The 16,617-nt window shown below is 36.8% G+C and overlaps 1 protein-coding gene across 3 annotated transcripts in view; it reads left to right on the top strand.

The window, feature by feature from the left end:
• Nucleotides 1-16,617, top strand: part of MON2 (MON2 homolog, regulator of endosome-to-Golgi trafficking) — a 65,776-nt gene that overhangs the window by 19,950 nt on the left and 29,209 nt on the right. For all 3 annotated transcript variants that reach the window (XM_041465483.1, XM_041465484.1, XM_041465482.1), the window contains exons 6-20: nt 487-584; nt 1,741-1,866; nt 2,645-2,839; nt 3,563-3,687; nt 4,056-4,195; nt 6,835-6,988; nt 9,485-9,714; nt 10,799-10,880; nt 11,576-11,757; nt 13,038-13,150; nt 14,227-14,331; nt 14,498-14,578; nt 14,666-14,739; nt 14,818-14,908; nt 15,999-16,100. In XM_041465483.1, the coding sequence (XP_041321417.1) occupies nt 487-584; nt 1,741-1,866; nt 2,645-2,839; nt 3,563-3,687; nt 4,056-4,195; nt 6,835-6,988; nt 9,485-9,714; nt 10,799-10,880; nt 11,576-11,757; nt 13,038-13,150; nt 14,227-14,331; nt 14,498-14,578; nt 14,666-14,739; nt 14,818-14,908; nt 15,999-16,100 (1,898 nt within the window). The remainder of the gene's footprint in view (nt 1-486; nt 585-1,740; nt 1,867-2,644; nt 2,840-3,562; nt 3,688-4,055; nt 4,196-6,834; nt 6,989-9,484; nt 9,715-10,798; nt 10,881-11,575; nt 11,758-13,037; nt 13,151-14,226; nt 14,332-14,497; nt 14,579-14,665; nt 14,740-14,817; nt 14,909-15,998; nt 16,101-16,617) is intronic.

The raw sequence follows: 16,617 nt of genomic DNA on the forward strand, positions 1-16,617 counted from the left end.
CTTTCAGATGACGAAGTAGTAAAATGTCTATAGATGCTATAAAAAAGTCACAGATATCATTCATTTTAACTGTCTTTTATACACTTGTTTGTATTTAAAGGAGATGAAATCCTTCACGGATTTGTCAGTCTAATTCAGTGAAGCAATATATAAAACCTAGATTTTTTTTTTTTCAAGCTGTGAGAACTGGTCTTCAGGTTAGTACTGTAAAGGCATCTGAGGAGAGGGTGTCATTTATGGTGCAGGTACCATAGGTTACTGAGTGGGAAATATATGACAGTAGTAGTTTTGAAGAGGGCATTGGAAAGCAGTGCTTGGTATTGATGATCTTTGGTAGTCAATCTAATGTTTGTTTCTACAGACATGATATGTTGGAGAATAATTGCCTGGCCATTCTCATAGAATATTCCTGTAAGAACACTTAATGCATACTTGGTTTTTAACAGCTTCTTTGTTCACAAAACTTTGTTTTGTTTTTTTGCACAGATGTTGTTGACCAACCAGCTGCAGTTCAAGGGAATAGTAATAGAAGATCTGTCAGTACACTGAAGCCATGTGCTAAGGATGCATACATGCTTTTTCAGGTAGTTGGGAAGCATGTATTTACAGTTAATATTGGGTGCTTCTACATCTCTTTAAAAAATTTCAAGAATTTGCTGTTGGCATATTGACAATGTCCTTAACCAGAGCCTTGGGCTTTCTTATGGTATTTGTTCTAATTGGTGATGATACGCTCTGTCACAGGGGAATGATGGGAAAATGATTCCAAGTGGCCTTGGAAAATCTTAAATAATAGCTAAGTATATCTGCATTAAATTCAAGATTCTTATTTCTCTGAGCCTGTGGTGGGTTTACCCTGGCTGGACTCTCAAGTGCCCACCAAGCTGCTCTACCACACCCTGTCCCAGCTAGATGGGCAGAGAAAATAGGATGGAAAACAATTCATAGGTTGAGATAAGGTAATTTACTAAAGCAAAAGCAAAAGTTTGCATGTGTATGAGCAAAGTGCATCAGCAAGCTCTTCCTGGGCAGCAGAGCTTCAGAATGCATGGCGGTTGCTCCCAAAGGCAAACATTGTAAATAATGAATGCCTCCCTTCCTCTCCTATTTCTTAGGTTCTATAACTGAGGTACGGAATATCTCTTTGGTTAATTTAGGATGACGTTTTTCTGTGTCTCCTCCCGTGATCTTGCTCAGCCCCTTGGTGGCAGTGGGGGGAATTCTTGAGAGACAGCACTGAGGCTGTGTCATTGCTATTCAGATGTGGCCATAACTGTGGTGTGTTATCAGCACCTTTCTGGCTACCAATGCAAAGCTCAGCACTGTAAGGCCTGCTGTGGGGAAAATTAACTCCCTCTCAGCCAGACCCAATACAGTGCAACTGTAGTTCAGTCCTGTTTCTTGTGGTTGCTATTGGATATTAAAGGCAAGTATGTAATGAAAAGGAGTAGTTGCATTCATCACGCCAATAAAAATCTTCTTGACTTAGCAAAGTCACTGCTCTTGGGATATTTTTGAGGGTATGAATGAGCACACATGCTAGCAGGATACCAGCAAAATTTGAAATGTCTTTTCTGTGCTTTATAATTTATGTTAAAAAAGTATTTAAAGAAAAATTATGTTGAAATCAGAAAATTACCTGCAGAAGAGGAGAGTGTGTAGATTTCATTATGAACTCGGGAAACTTTTTTGGTATGGGACTGTACAGAGGATGTCAATGTTACTGTGTTTCTTTCTAAGGATCTTTGTCAGTTAGTTAATGCTGATGCTCCCTACTGGCTCGTGGGTATGACAGAAATGACACGGACATTTGGCCTTGAACTTCTTGAGTCGGTCCTCAATGACTTTCCACAAGTGTTTTTACAAGTGAGTAGTTCTTGGACAGAAAACAGGAAGACTTACTCACATAGGTAGTAAAATCTACACTTCATTAAATCCTCTTTAATTTAACAAGAATATTGTTCTCCTGAAGGACTTGTAGCTTTTACATATGGGGGGAGGGGAGTGGGGTGGGGTTTAATGGAAAAACTCCCTGTGCTTTTTGAATGTTTTTCTATTCCCAAACACTTTATTTTATGTGTATGTTTTACTTATATTTACACATTTTGTAGAGCTGCCTTTTTTACTCTGTTTCACTTTTGGTTTTGCTGTTTATATCTCCTCCATAAATGCATTTTCTTATTTTGCCTGATTTACGACAGCTCTGTAACTAAATTTGTGGAATTGTTATTTCTACAAAAACATTAACCTCACCCCACTTGTAATAATCAAGACTGTGAATAGCATCTATCTACTGCATAAAAATGCACCATGATCCTGCAGTAATTCGTTTTACTAGCTGACAATGGGTAAATTAAATAAATTTATCTATTTGTAAGTGATATATTAGCAGCCTATTTCAACCTCTAAAATACAAGAAGGGTGCATGGCATTGAACCTGACCATTGTAATTTCATGGTTTTTGGTAGCTTTATGATGGTGTCTGCAGTTCTGCCTTTTCTTTTCCTGATTGTAATTTATACCAAGATTTGCATGATTTCATACTGCTTGATCATAACTACAAATGTAAATAAGATGCATAATCAGAGCTACTGGTAGCAATTAAGGAATATCTGCATATAACTTTTTCTGTTTTCTTTTCCAGCATCAGGAATTCAGTTTTCTTCTTAAAGAAAGGGTATGCCCTCTTGTTATAAAGCTCTTCTCCCCAAATATCAAATTCAGGCAAGGTTCCACCACCTCATCTTCCCCAGCACCAGTGGAAAAACCATATTTTCCCATCTGTATGCGTTTGCTGCGAGTAGTTTCTGTTTTGATTAAACAGTTTTACAGCTTGCTGGTAAGAATATGCTCAAATTTTCTTCATGCAATTCTGTTCTTCTGTGTATATGCCAGTGCTGTGATCAGTAGTAGTATTTATTAGTTCTTGGGAACTCTTGATGTCTACTGAGGGAAGAAGAGGCTAAATACTCTTTTCCTCTTATGTTTATTTATGTTTACATGTATTCTAAAGGTACAGTTTGTTAAACATGGACTTGTGTGAATTTCATAGTGGGTTAGCCGTTGTCTTTTCTCTATTTAACTGCCTTTCAGACTCCAGGAACCTTTTGACCTTTTGTTGTTTGCCTCACTTTAGATAATGATGATTACTGTGCCTTGTTAATACTTTCTAAGAGGCTTTTGACTTGACTTGCTAAAGCTGTTGGCAGAATGTGGATAAAAACACATGTTCATCTGTTCTTATGTTCCAAGTTTTGGATATTTTCTAAAAAAGATATTTTTCATTTGTCTACTGTAGCAAATGTATGACCTTTATTGCAATGTCTCTGAGGAATTTAACTCCTTCAATACAATTGCATATGTGATTTTGGCTTGTCAAAACTGTTAAGTTTTTGTATAATTCTGAGTAAATACTCATTCCAGGGATTGTACAAAACTTGCTATGATAGGACTCCTGTACAAAACTTGCTGTGATAGGACTCTGAGATGGAAGTTTTTTTTGAGAAAATACTTCGTAGGAGGCTTTTTCTTTTCATTAATTATTATAAACTATATATTTTAGGTAACAGAATGTGAAATCTTTCTGTCATTGCTGGTTAAGTTTCTGGATGCAGACAAACCACAGTGGCTACGAGCTGTTGCAGTAGAATCTATTCACAGGCTTTGTGTGCAGCCTCAGCTATTAAGGTATTAAATATATTGGCTTTTGCTTTTACATAAACTTCAAGATATATTTTTATTATTTTTCTCTAATGGAAAATGCTTCCTAAAACATTGCAAATGTATAGAAACTCAAATGCAATAAGCTCTTAATGATTATTTTGTGTAATGCATGAGGGCAATGCTTATTATCCAGGAAGGGCTGAATTATAGTTGAGTATGTCTGTGTCTTAGCAGTGTCAAAGGAGCATTTACCTAGAATTAAATATTATTGTTTACCTAAATATTGATTGTTAAAATGTGCTTTTAGTCTACAGTTTGGAGTGTGTGCTGTTAAAATATTCTTTTAGTCCCTGATTTGTCAAATACTTTCTGTTTTATAAAATACCTTCCAGGTCTTTTTGTCAGTCATATGATATGAAGCAACATTCCACTAAAGTTTTCCGTGATATTGTGAATGCACTGGGGTCCTTTATCCAGTCTCTATTTCTTGTACCAAGCACAGGGAACACATCAGCAACACCAAACCAAACTGGTAAGTCTTTAATATAATTTTATTTTCCCATAATTTTCTTGTAACAATGAATTCTGTTTTCATTCAGCTCTGGTACAGCTCTGGTATTTATTTTGGTGAAAAGCTAGCTTGAGACAGGAACTAGTGTTCTCAGCTCTGGTACAACAGGAGATTTTATCTGCCTGTATTGTGGGGAAGGCATAGACCTCAGTCAGCAGAGCAGTGCTCCTGCCTTGATTCCTGTTTCTGCAGTGACCAAGCTCCTTGTTTCACAGCTTTTCAGACGGAGATTCTGAAGGAGTTATTTCTAATTTCTGAATATTAAAAATGTGTCTGGTTTCTGTCTCCTTGTGTGGGGCTGTCATTTATCGCAGTGCACAATTTAAGTAGGAAGAAAGTGCGTGTTTGTGGGAGGCCATCACTAATTCTTGTGGATGTGCAAGGCCAAATCTGGAGTGAGGGAGCCAAAAGGCATCATGAAAGATGTGTATTTTACAAATGATCTCTGTCTTTTTTGTAAGCTGTAATGATACACATGTTGAAAGACTTGATTGTCTTTTCTTGCAGTCAGGGTTTTGGCATTTCACTAAGTATATTCATTTTTAATAAGAAGAAATGATTGTCCTGTTAATGCCTTTTGCAGGTGTTTATATCCCAAATTATGGCTCTCTGCTTCTTCCTGTAGTTCTGGAAGCAGTCCTCACCAACAAACAACATAAAAAAATTTCATACGGGTGTCTTTTGATGTGCCTTCTTAAAAGAGATAAAAGCCAGATAATAAGTGTAATTATTGTCTATTGTATCTACTGTTCAGTTAAGAAACACGGAAAAGTTTGGGTTTAGACTCACACCTTTCAGTATTCAGTTATGAAATTGGAATCCCATGCTGGAGTTAGCAGTGACAGCATGAGAAAATTAGTGTCAGTATCTGTTGTTCAGTTCTAGCTGTCTATACAGCAGCTGATAGAACATTTCTATTAGTATTATTTCTAGCTTAATTATCTTAATTAAGATTAATTAGCTTAATTATCTTAAAGGATATCAGAAGAATGCTTTTCACCACGTAACATGCACATATGAGAAGCCATTCTGTAATACTCATTCTGAAAAACTAAATTTTGCCTCAAGTGAAACAGCACTGCAGTAGGGTCATGCCTCTAGTGCTGTTGCTATTTCTCTGGATAATCATTTCAGTTTGTTTTCTCTTTTCCTTTTCACTTCTTCTTTCTCTCTGGGTGCTTCTCATGTCACTTTGTCATTCATTTGTTTTTCTGCCTTTTTTCCTCTTGTGGCCATATTTGACATGCAAAGAGCAGATCAATGCAATGTAATTCTTGAACTGAGTCTTCTGATTATAACAGCAGTCCTCTCATAGCAGGCTGTGTTTTGGAATCGTAGAATAGCTTATGTTGGAAGAGACCTTCAAGGTGATCTAGTTTCAGCCCCCTAACCATGGGCAGGGACACCTTCCAACAGACTAGGTTGCTCGAAGCCTTTCCAACCTGGCTTTGGACAGTTACACTCCTTATACACTTGATTTTTGAGCCTCAGTCTTGCAATGGGCTACCTGTTTCATAGAAGTTGGAAGCTGCATCTACTGAAGTTCTGTATCACTTTTATTGTTTACCACCCACTTTAATGTGTTTACCACCCACTTTAATGAGTTAGATTAATACAAAAATAGTTGTATATGTCTGACTGCACAGTGGGATCATAGAAAATGACAGTAGTGTGACTGTGTTAGAGGCAGTGTTTAGTTAACCTTGTGTTTAGTAGCATGATTTTTTGGTTTCAGTCTGTTAAGTGTCAAAGTGGGTACACATAAGCTTCTGTGTATTCATATTCCTAAGTTAGGAGTTTATTGCCTAAATTAGTAGCTTACTCCACACATTAAAAGCAAGCACACCAAAATGGCAGTTACACTGTGAGTCGCCATCCTGGGGACTCTGCTCTCTCTCCTCATTGTCTCTTCAGAGAGAATCTGAACTTGTGGGACTTAGTTTTATTAAGTAGAGATGTCCTTCTCTATAAAGGAAGTGTATATATACAGAATTCCTTGTTCTTTTAGCTACTTTTTTTGGCTTCCTCAGTTGGAACCAAAATTTGTCCCTTCCTAGCTGTTGGTCGGCACATTGCCACCTCTTCCTCAATGGGGTTTGTTTTATTCTTCCTTAGCATGGATCAGATTCAAATGTTGCCATGCTCTTTGATTTTGTTCTTGTGGTTTTTGCATTTCTGAAATCTTGGAAGTTTGTTATTGAAATACTTAAACTCTCTAGCTACTGAGTTCTTGATACAACTGTGTAAATAATCCTTAACTTTCAAGTATCTGACTCTTCACTAAAACATAGATTGTTTCATCAAGACTCTGCAAGTTTGATTCATTCACAGAATGTTATCACTGTTACTGTACCTTTCACAGAAACATGACATTCTGACTGGCCATTAGGCAGTTGGCATCAATGAACTGCACAAAAGATTATGTTTTAGACAGCAGAGGGAGCTCAGAAATAGTTTGCTATTGTTGATTTTTGTCATTGAACTGGGTGTCTTCAGATTAATCCTGGTGTCTCAAAAATTAAATGTAGAAAAAGGAAAAGGATGTTTGTTGATCACAAATATGAGATGGGTTGATTTTATCACTTTGTTTTTGTGAGCAGGAAGCAATGCATCAGGGAATACTGGCTCAGCACAAACGAACCCAGGAGTGCTTGGAATGGGTGGAGGTGCGACTGTATTACCTGCCTTTGAGTACAGAGGCACTTGGATACCCATCCTGAATGTTACAGTACAAGGCAGTGCTAAAGCTACATAGTGAGTACCTCTAGCTTTTTGAAAATGTATGTAACAAGTATTTTTATTTTGAATTTGATGATGTAAGGATTTTTTCTACTAGTGAATATTGAGGTTGAAGTCTATTGGGAACTTTCTCTTTGTTGGTGCCATGAGGTGTTCTGGTCTTTTTGCTGGTTTTTTTTCTGCATTCCCTGGATTTTGATTGGACTGTCCCCTCTGGTTTTAGCATCAGTTGGATTTTGTTTTCCTACCATATTACCTGTACTAACTCTTTACTTTTAGGCCTCCCTGTAGCATAGAACAATTTTGGAAAACCTGTTTCTGCATTTTGTAATGGCAAACATGAAGGGCATTAAGCAAACAGGACATCAGTGGGAATGAAAAACAGCTTTCTCACACCAGCTTTACTGTATTTACAATTTTCATTGAGCAGGATATTGTGGTAGATACTGGTCTGGTTGTCATTTCAAACAATACATTGACCTATATACCATGGCTAGATTCTAAATGCTCCTTAGAATGGCAAATTATTTTGTTATGACTTTGTACAATGGAGATGGTGTTCTCAGTTTAAAGCTGCAAAGACTATGTTACTTTTTAAATGGTGCAATTTTTTTCATGTCAGTCATGACTGCTGAGGGACAAGTGCTTCCAAACCTCAAGTTATTTTTACCACCATAAAATTCTGGCATATTAAAGTTCAGTGAAATCTGCAAATAGCCTGGATCTCAGTATTTTTAGGGTAGGAGCTCCTTTATATCTGCCTTTGAGATGCAGAAGACAAAAAAATCATCTTCAGATTTCAGTAGTTAATGTGTATGTGTTGACTTTTTATTCCAGCAGTGGACATAAATGTTGTTTTAGTTTACCTGCCTGTTCTCAGAGAATACAAATTTTTAATTTGGTCAGCTACTACAACTTCCACTTTTCTTCCTTTTCTTTTTCCTGCTATCTATTCTTAAGTGGATCAAGAACCTTGCAGCCGCCATCATAGTCTCCTGTTTTACTCTAAACTTGCTTGTGTTTTACCTTTGGATACCTCAAGTGACTCTATGATTTTATCTGCATAATTTTTGCATTTTTTCTTTTGTATAAGATTATGGAGTTGTCACAAGCATTTCACAGCAGTTTTTTTCTCCTGTCTTTTACTTTTGTCTGTAGTCTCTGTATGTAAGGAGATGACTTACTGTAATGTGTCACATCCTAGCATGAATTCTCTTCTGCTGCCATTAGATTTTCAAATAATGGCCACATCTCATACTTTTACACAAGTTTCTCCACGGACCACTATGCCTTGTCTTCCCCTTTACTTAAGGAACTAAAACTTTTTAAGAGAAATAGATAAAATATTCAAGACTTTTCACGACCATTGCTGTGTAATAATAACTACTCATATAATTTATTCAGTACTTAGCATTTTATGTCTTCAAAAGTAAAAGGATGTGACCTCTACCACACAAATATATTGTAACTATAAAACCTACTAATAATTTTAATTAGACCTGTACATATTTTCACACTTACTTGTATATAGAGAATGAAATGCTGACCATTTGATTTAGCTGTAGTTCCTGCTCCCCCAGATATCTGAGGCAGCTGTCTTCAGGAAATTAGAGGTAATAACTGAAGTGTGGCATGTTTGGGAGAAGGAAAATTCTTTGTGCAGACAGGAGTGGTGACACTAGAGTATAAAAGTATCTTTGGTATATTTTAGCTGGAATATGTAGCTTTTTAAACAGTAGTTTGTAGAGTAAAAAATGATGAAATAATGATTGTTCAGGTAGCAGATAGTTTTTGTAACAGACTCTCTCTACTTGTATAGATGCTGCTGTGCAAGCTACAATTTCTGTTGGATTTGTAACTCAGCAGTTCTTTATGTGCTTTTAAAGAAAAAGATGGAAAAAAGTGGCAATGAGACTGCTGTTCCAGCATAGATGTTTTAATTACATGCTTTTCAGCAGTGAATCATGTAGACATATCCTCTTCATACAAATAACTTCCATTGTTTCCCTATGCTTGTAGGTGATGAGTGTTTGGCCATGTAATATCTAGCCATGGACAGGCTTTTCTAGTCACATGGACTCAAAGATAATGATAATAGAATGTCTGGCATGTCTTCAGATTATTATAACTATTTTCACACTGTCATGATTTCCTGATGTATTTCCTCTATTGTTCCTAGATACTTGAATTCTTTTGAATAAGTTCTGTTGCACTGGCTTTAAGTAAAATAATAATACAAGTAGAATTACTCATGATGCTTGCTTATATGTGTTAGTGTATTTTTAGAAATATTTTTTGCAGATCTGTACTCAGGGTTTGTCCCCTCTTGGTTACTGTCTTATTTAGTCATTTATTTACTCTTTTACTTAATGACTTAAAGGTTTTTTCCTTGAGTTGCAACAAGTCTTGAAGTATTGTTTGTACTTAGCATTCATTTGGAATCTTGTTTTTTATTATCATTTTTGAAAACAGTGGTATTGCTACGCACTTGTCATGTTTTCAATTTTTTAGTTTGGAGATGCTGGACAAAGTTGAGCCACCTACAATTCCTGAGGGCTATGCAATGTCAGTGGCATTTCACTGTTTGCTGGATCTTGTCCGTGGCATCACTACCATGATCGAAGGAGAGTTGGGAGAGGCAGAAACTGTCACTCAAACCACAACAGAGGCAACTTCGTTACCAGCACAGTCTTCAGAGCAAGATTTGCAGTCTGTTTCTGACCAATCAGAGAAAGAACTCGGTATTTGAAAATGCAAACACTATATGAAATACAACAGTTTTACAGAAAGCAGATTTTAAAATTTCATGCTTCTTGCTTAAATTTATTGTTTCTTATTTATATATAAAAACTTTCAATGAAGTGTGATTTTGGGCTTTTTTTTTTAATGGAACAGCAATTCCATTTAAAAAAATACTTGACTTAGTGTTAAGCTAAAAGCGGAACACCGAGATCTAAGGTCACAAGAAACAACCTAACTGACAGAAATGGAGTTATGACCACGTTAAAAGAAAAATATATTTCTAGTAACAAGCTAAAAGGAATGTTTTAATTGAGAAATTTTTAGTAAGAACGCATTATATAGAGAAAGACCTCTTTAAAAGCAGAACTGCTGTGAAGTGAGGATTGTCTTTGTGGAACATACGATGAGTCTGTATAGGGGGGTCTGTATGTACAGAAAGACTTGTGTTTGAGCAGTGAGTTTGAAGAAGAAGCCAAGGCAGCACAGCTGAAGTTTGAGCCAAGGCACCGGGGGTGCCAAAAGGACCTGGGGGAATCAGAGGGCTTCGTCCCGGGAGTGGGGAGCTCTCCGTGGTGCTGCGGGGGAGAGAGGGAGGTGTGCAACTGCGCTGGGCAGCTACACGATTGCTAGGCCAGTATTGTTTTCCCTATTAAATGAAAGAAGCAGAAAAGTTATGGAGAATTATAGATACCATTGGAGAGTATTTTTACTTCACTGCAAAATTTCAGTGATTTCTTGTTCTGCATTTTTGCACTTCTGAATGTTTATTTTTATATACAAAGATCAAAAGTGGTTATATATACCATGATAAGTTGGATTTTCGTGGGGTTTTTTGATGCTATTTAGAAAAAGCATTGCCTGGTGATTTTTTTTACCTCAGAAATGTTACTTTAAATGCAAGCTGTTTAAATAATACTGGTGTAAGTGTGTTTCTGTATGCACATACATCTGGCTGTGTAAACATACATACAAAAACACAGTTCAAAATATGCCGTAGTAAGCATTTTGTTTGCGATACAGTTGAAAGTTATTAAGGGAACCACTGTGTTTCTGCTATTAAAAGGTTTATATATTTCTTTTAAGTTAGCAGAGCTGTCTGGGAAGAAATGGTGAATGCTTGTTGGTGTGGTCTTCTGGCTGCTCTATCCCTTCTACTTGATGCAAGGTATCTGGTCTTTGATTTCTCTTGATTTTTCTAAGTTGATATTCCAAGCTGTATTTTGAACTGACTTTTGATACTAGTCAAATTGACAGTTGTGAACATAAGTGCTGTTCATGGCATCTAAGCAGTCAGGTTTGTGGCTTAGACTGAATGAGTAAATGACACAGAAGTCTCCAGAAGTCCAACATCATCGTTTAATGTATTTCAATACAGAACAATTAACTGCATTTTCAAAGGGTTGCACTTAAACTGTTTAAATTATCTTTATTTCTTTTTACTTTGCTTGCATGTTTCAACATATTGAAGTGATTCCAGGTCCTGATTACTGCAAGTAAGAGACTAAATAATGTCTTGGTACTTGTTAGTACTGTCTAATCTTTAAAGTGGAAAAGCTTTTTGCTAGGAAATGACTGTGGTAAATTAATTGACTCCTTCAAAGAGCCTTTTGTAATCAAACACCATTTTCTGAAATTAGTTTAAAATATCTTCTCATAGTATCATTTATCAAGTCACTGAGAAGTAATGTCCAATTTTATAGGAAGTGGTTCTGAAGAATTTTGTTGATTGGTTATGCTTGTTCTTCAATATTTATAGTGTTAATGGCTTTAAAGTATATGTTCTTATGGCTTTCAGTTTTGGTTAGCTGCCTGCTTCTGTGCTCTCTATTAAGTCTTGCTGAACAATGTGTACTCTTTCAGCACTGATGAAGCTGCCACTGAAAATATTCTGAAAGCAGAATTGACCATGGCTGCACTTTGTGGAAGACTGGGTCTTGTAACATCAAGAGATGCCTTTATCACTGCCATTTGCAAAGGATCCTTGCCTCCTCACTATGCCCTTACTGTACTAAACAGCACAACTGCAGCTCTATCCAGCAAATGTAAGTATATATATTTTTCTTAATTGTGTTTCTTCATATTGTCATCTAAAGCAAATTTTTTTTGGGATGTGATTCCAAAGACATGCAGCTGTAGTATTTGGCTATAATAAAGTAAGGTAGAATCTCAGACAGCACCTATATCATCTGCTTTCCAGAACTGGTTAGTCTTTCATCATTTGCTTGCTATCATTCTGATCAACCTAAAATTTCCTGAAAGATTCGCATATGTCAAAAGTTCAAATTCTGAGATCTGTCTACCATTTTAAAGATCTGCTAGGATATGTAATTAAGGCATTCAAAATCTGAAAAGGTCTCTGGGCAACTTGGATTCTAAAGTTTTGGCTAGAAGATCCTGCATTTGTGATGTACTACAGTGTTATCTACAATTGTGTAGTGATGGTAATACTTGTGCATAAGTGGAAGATCTAAGTTTTGTGCTCTTTATAGCCTGCAAAAAGCTGAATTGATGGGTCCCACATCTTGAGAGAATGTTGTAATTTATAATATGTGCTGGTTTAGGATGTACTCTGTTTCTGACTTTGAAAGTGAATTACTACTTACTAAGAAAAGCAACTATCTGAAGAATATACAGATGAATCTAACATTAGAGTTCTTCATATAAAACAAAAATATCTTACTGTGGGAACAGGGACCATCACCCATACTTCAGTCCAGTGTACCAGCTAAGTGTATTATTAGTAATTCTGTTAAGAAGAACATGTGACTGAACTACACAGATATCTATAAAAACAAATCAGGGAACATCAGTTATTTTGTGTAGGTTGCTCTCTTCTTCTTACAACTGATTTATAAAATTGGTGTCCTGGAGTCCCATATTGGAAAAATATCATGATACAACATCGATGACACCATCATTGTCTGAGTGTAATGGTGGAAGGGTAGCACATAGTTACACACAGTTACTATCAGGTAGCACACAGATACCATTTAAACACAATTACTATCAAAAACTGAATTGAGACAGTCTAATGCTTGTTTCTTAAGCATAAATATTTCAGTCTTGACATAAAATATATAAATGTATCACAAGCAGTGTCTAATAGTTAGAAGCAGGGAGTAATTGCTGGATCTTTAACTCTCCAGGGCAATGACACTATAATCTAAACATAACTAAAGGTCTCAAAGTGGGGTATGTTACAGCTAACACTGTAAAAAATTTTTTCTGGAGTTTGTTTGCCAGAAGTTAGTTCTTACCACAACCAAGTATTGGATTTTAAATTTAGGAATTTTTTTCCCTTCTCTTTTCAATTTTTCTCCAGCATATTCCATTCAGGGACAGAATGTTCAAATGATTAGTCCCTCAAGTGAGTCTCACCAGCAAGTTGTAGCAGTAGGGCAGCCCTTAGCTCTTCAGCCACAGGGAACAGTTATGGTAAGTACAACGTGTAAGTGATCTTACTTTGCTTAATTACTTCTTCCTGCATCTCAGTGGGCCTCAAAACCACGCTACAGATGCATAGCATTCTTACAAATAATGGTGAGCTGAACTATGATCCTAAGGCTTTAATTTGGTGCAGCCCTGGACAGTAAAGTTATCTTTTTGCAAAGAAGTCTTATTCTTGTTTTTTTCTGACTCCTATCTCAGAAGTTCTTACCCATTCCATTTGGAAAACTCTAGATCTCAGCCGTGTTATGCATATGTGAAGGTTCACTTAAGATAGACTGATTTTGTGGAGATGATGCAGTTAAGCTGGAGTACTTGAACTTTTGTCTGATAATAATGTGAAACTGGGAGGAGAGGGTAGTGATCAAATCATAGAATCACAGGATCGCTTGGGATGGAAAGGATCTTAAAGATCATCTCATTCCAACCCACTTGTTATGTGCAGGGACACCTTCCACTAGACCAGCTTGCTCAGAGCCCCATCCAACCTGGCCCTGGACACTGCCAGGGATGGGGCATTGTCTACCTCCCTGGGCAACCTGTTCCAGTGACTCACCAGCCTCAAAGTAAAGATTTCTTTCCTCATACTGTAACCTGTTCTCTTTCAATTTGAACCCATTCCCTCTTGTCCTGTCACTACATATTCTTGTAAATAGTCCATGTTTTTCCTGGAAGTTCCTTTCAGGTACTGGAAGGCTGCAATTAGGTCATCCCTAGATGACCTCTTTTCCAGGCTGAACAATCCTGATTGTCCCAGCCTTTCCTCATAGGAGGGGTGTTGCACCCCTCTAAACATCTTGGTGGCCCTCCAACATACTGATGTCCTTCCAGTGTTGAGATGCAGAGCTGGATGCAGCACTCAAGTACTCATATTCAGCTTCACCAAGACAAGCCTGAGAGAAGGAGAGATACTGAACTAGTTCTCTAAAAACATATATTCCAGTAGGGCAAACAAAATGTCATTTTAAAGCACTTCAGTAAAAATTGGAAGTTTGCTAGAAACACTGTCATTGTGGAATGATAAAAATTGGATGGCTGTTTGGTTGTTGGTTTTTTTTTCGTAGCTGACATCAAAAAACATCCAGTGTATGAGGACATTACTCAACTTAGCTCACTTCCATGGAGCTGTTCTTGGTACATCATGGCAACTTGTCCTGGCTACCCTTCAGGTAATATTTCCCTCACAGGAAATGTTTGTGCCTTGCTGTTTTGCTATAATTTGGTTTTCAGTTGCTCAGTGAGCAATAGAAAAGCTTTGAGTCTTCTCATGGTGTACTGAGTTCTGTTTGGCTGGAAGGTTCTCTGCCTGAAAAATGATCCTTTTGTATTTTTCAGCATCTTGTGTGGATTCTGGGACTGAAGCCTAGTGTTGGGGGTGCATTAAAACCTGGAAGAGCTGTGGAAGGGCCAAGCACAGTAAGCCTGATTGTTTGCTTTTCAGTTAATGATTATGTAGTATTTTGTTTTACAATCTGTAAGACATATTTCTGTCTTTTCTTCAAGGTTCTGACTACAGCAGTTATGACTGATCTGCCATCTATATCCAGCATGATTTCAAAGCTTTTTGAAAACTCACAGTAAGAAACCTTATCTTGTAATTAAAGTAATATGTGTGCATGAAACTTGACAGTGTTTTGATAGCAGTTATTTTTCAGGTACCTTGACGATGTGTCTTTACATCACTTAATAAATGCCCTTTGCTCCTTGTCTCTGGAAGCCATGGATATGGCCTATGGAAACAATAAGGTACAAAAAGAGTTGTTTATTATTTTTTAGATGCTTTTATGAAACAGGCAGACGACTTGTACATTTATTCTTTAAGCTAACTATTTCTAATACTAAAACCAGTAATACCTTTGATGCTCTAGATTAAAAAATAAAATATGAACCAGAGAATGTCTTGTTTTTGATGGTTCGTACAGTTACTAGATTCTCTGAACATCCTCACTGCATTCCTTTGCTTTTTAAGGAATGTCGTGTGTTTCCATTAATAAGGTTGTGGGTGGATGAAACTTCTAAAAGCCCTTGTAATTTCAGAGGTTAGGGATGCTGAGCAGCACGGTATGTTCTGTGAGATGCTCATTTTCATTTCAATTTTCTCTTACAATGTACTTCAGAGAAAGCCTGACAATTAGGTATTTAAAAACCTGATAAGTCATATTTTACTTGGGAAAACCATAGTTAGTAATCGTGTCAGCTTCAGTAAACAGCCTTTAGCCCAGAAAGGTTGAAGACCCTGTGATTGGGTAAGATTGAATATATATTCTCCTATTACAGCAACAGAGAATGAATTTAATAAGCGAAGTTTGTGTTTAAAATCAGTTGAAAATTAGAGTTAAAGATAATCAGAAATGGGAAGAAATAATGATTTCAGTGCAACAGTCATTTTGACTATATGTTGACTGTAAAAAAAAAAGGCAAAATTGAATGAAGCTTCTTACAAATATTTGCAGATATATTTGATGAATGGGAAATTTGTCATATTCCTGCAGAGAATTTATGAAGAAAATGAAAGATAAATAATTAGGGTACTATGAAATGAAACATTCCAGATTTTCACATATAATTTAATTTGGAGGGTTGCAAGTGGGGCTGCTTTGCTCGGTGAACGTGTCCCAAAGCCGGTTGTGGCGAGGGCGGTCATTGCCCTGCTTTCTGCCGGCCTGCTGCCCCCGTGTGGCCGCTCTGCCGCACTGCGCTTGCCGCCGCAGCGCCCCGGCCTCCGCGGCTGCGGAGCGAGCGGCGCCTCGGCTCGCAAACTATCTATCCCCTGGCAAAATGCTCCCGCTTATCGCACCTGCCTCAGAGTCATGTGCTTCAATTCCGTTTTATTAAGGAACCATCACTTTTTGCTGTTGCTAAATTACTGGAAACGGGACTAGTTAACATGCGCAGGATTGAGATTCTTTGGAGACCTCTGACCGGTCATCTTCTGGAGGTAACTAATGGCTTTTATCACTTGTACTAGAATTTAGTTTGTAGTAATGAAAATCTCTTGGAAATGTGTTTTTAATGTGTAATTTAAAAAAAATTTCTAAATTATAATTATATATTTTGGTTTAGGCACTTTATTGTTGCAATTCGAATCCTTGATGGTTTGGATTTAAAAGTGAATTTATTATATTTAAATTACAGTATTTTAATGTCTCTAGGTAACTTTGTCTTTATGGTGCTGTCAGTCTTTATATGTTTTTGACACAGAAGTGTTTAAAAATATGAAATAATTATAGTTCATATATTTGTTCTAGTTAAGGTAGCGCAAATTTACTGTTTCATACAGTACAAATATCTAGGATGATTCTGAGACAGAATCTTCCTAGAACTGAAGCCAGCAGATTTATTAAGAAAGAGTTGTTTGTTTATTTTTTAATATTTAAGCTAACTTCTGAATGCTTTCTTTAAGAGAATACTGTTCAAGTATAAACATGTCATAATCCTGTTGCAATTTTTTTAGT

Source organism: Pyrgilauda ruficollis, unplaced genomic scaffold (genome assembly GCF_017590135.1).
Source record: "Pyrgilauda ruficollis isolate IOZ18807 unplaced genomic scaffold, ASM1759013v1 scaffold19, whole genome shotgun sequence".
NCBI lineage: Eukaryota > Metazoa > Chordata > Aves > Passeriformes > Passeridae > Pyrgilauda > Pyrgilauda ruficollis.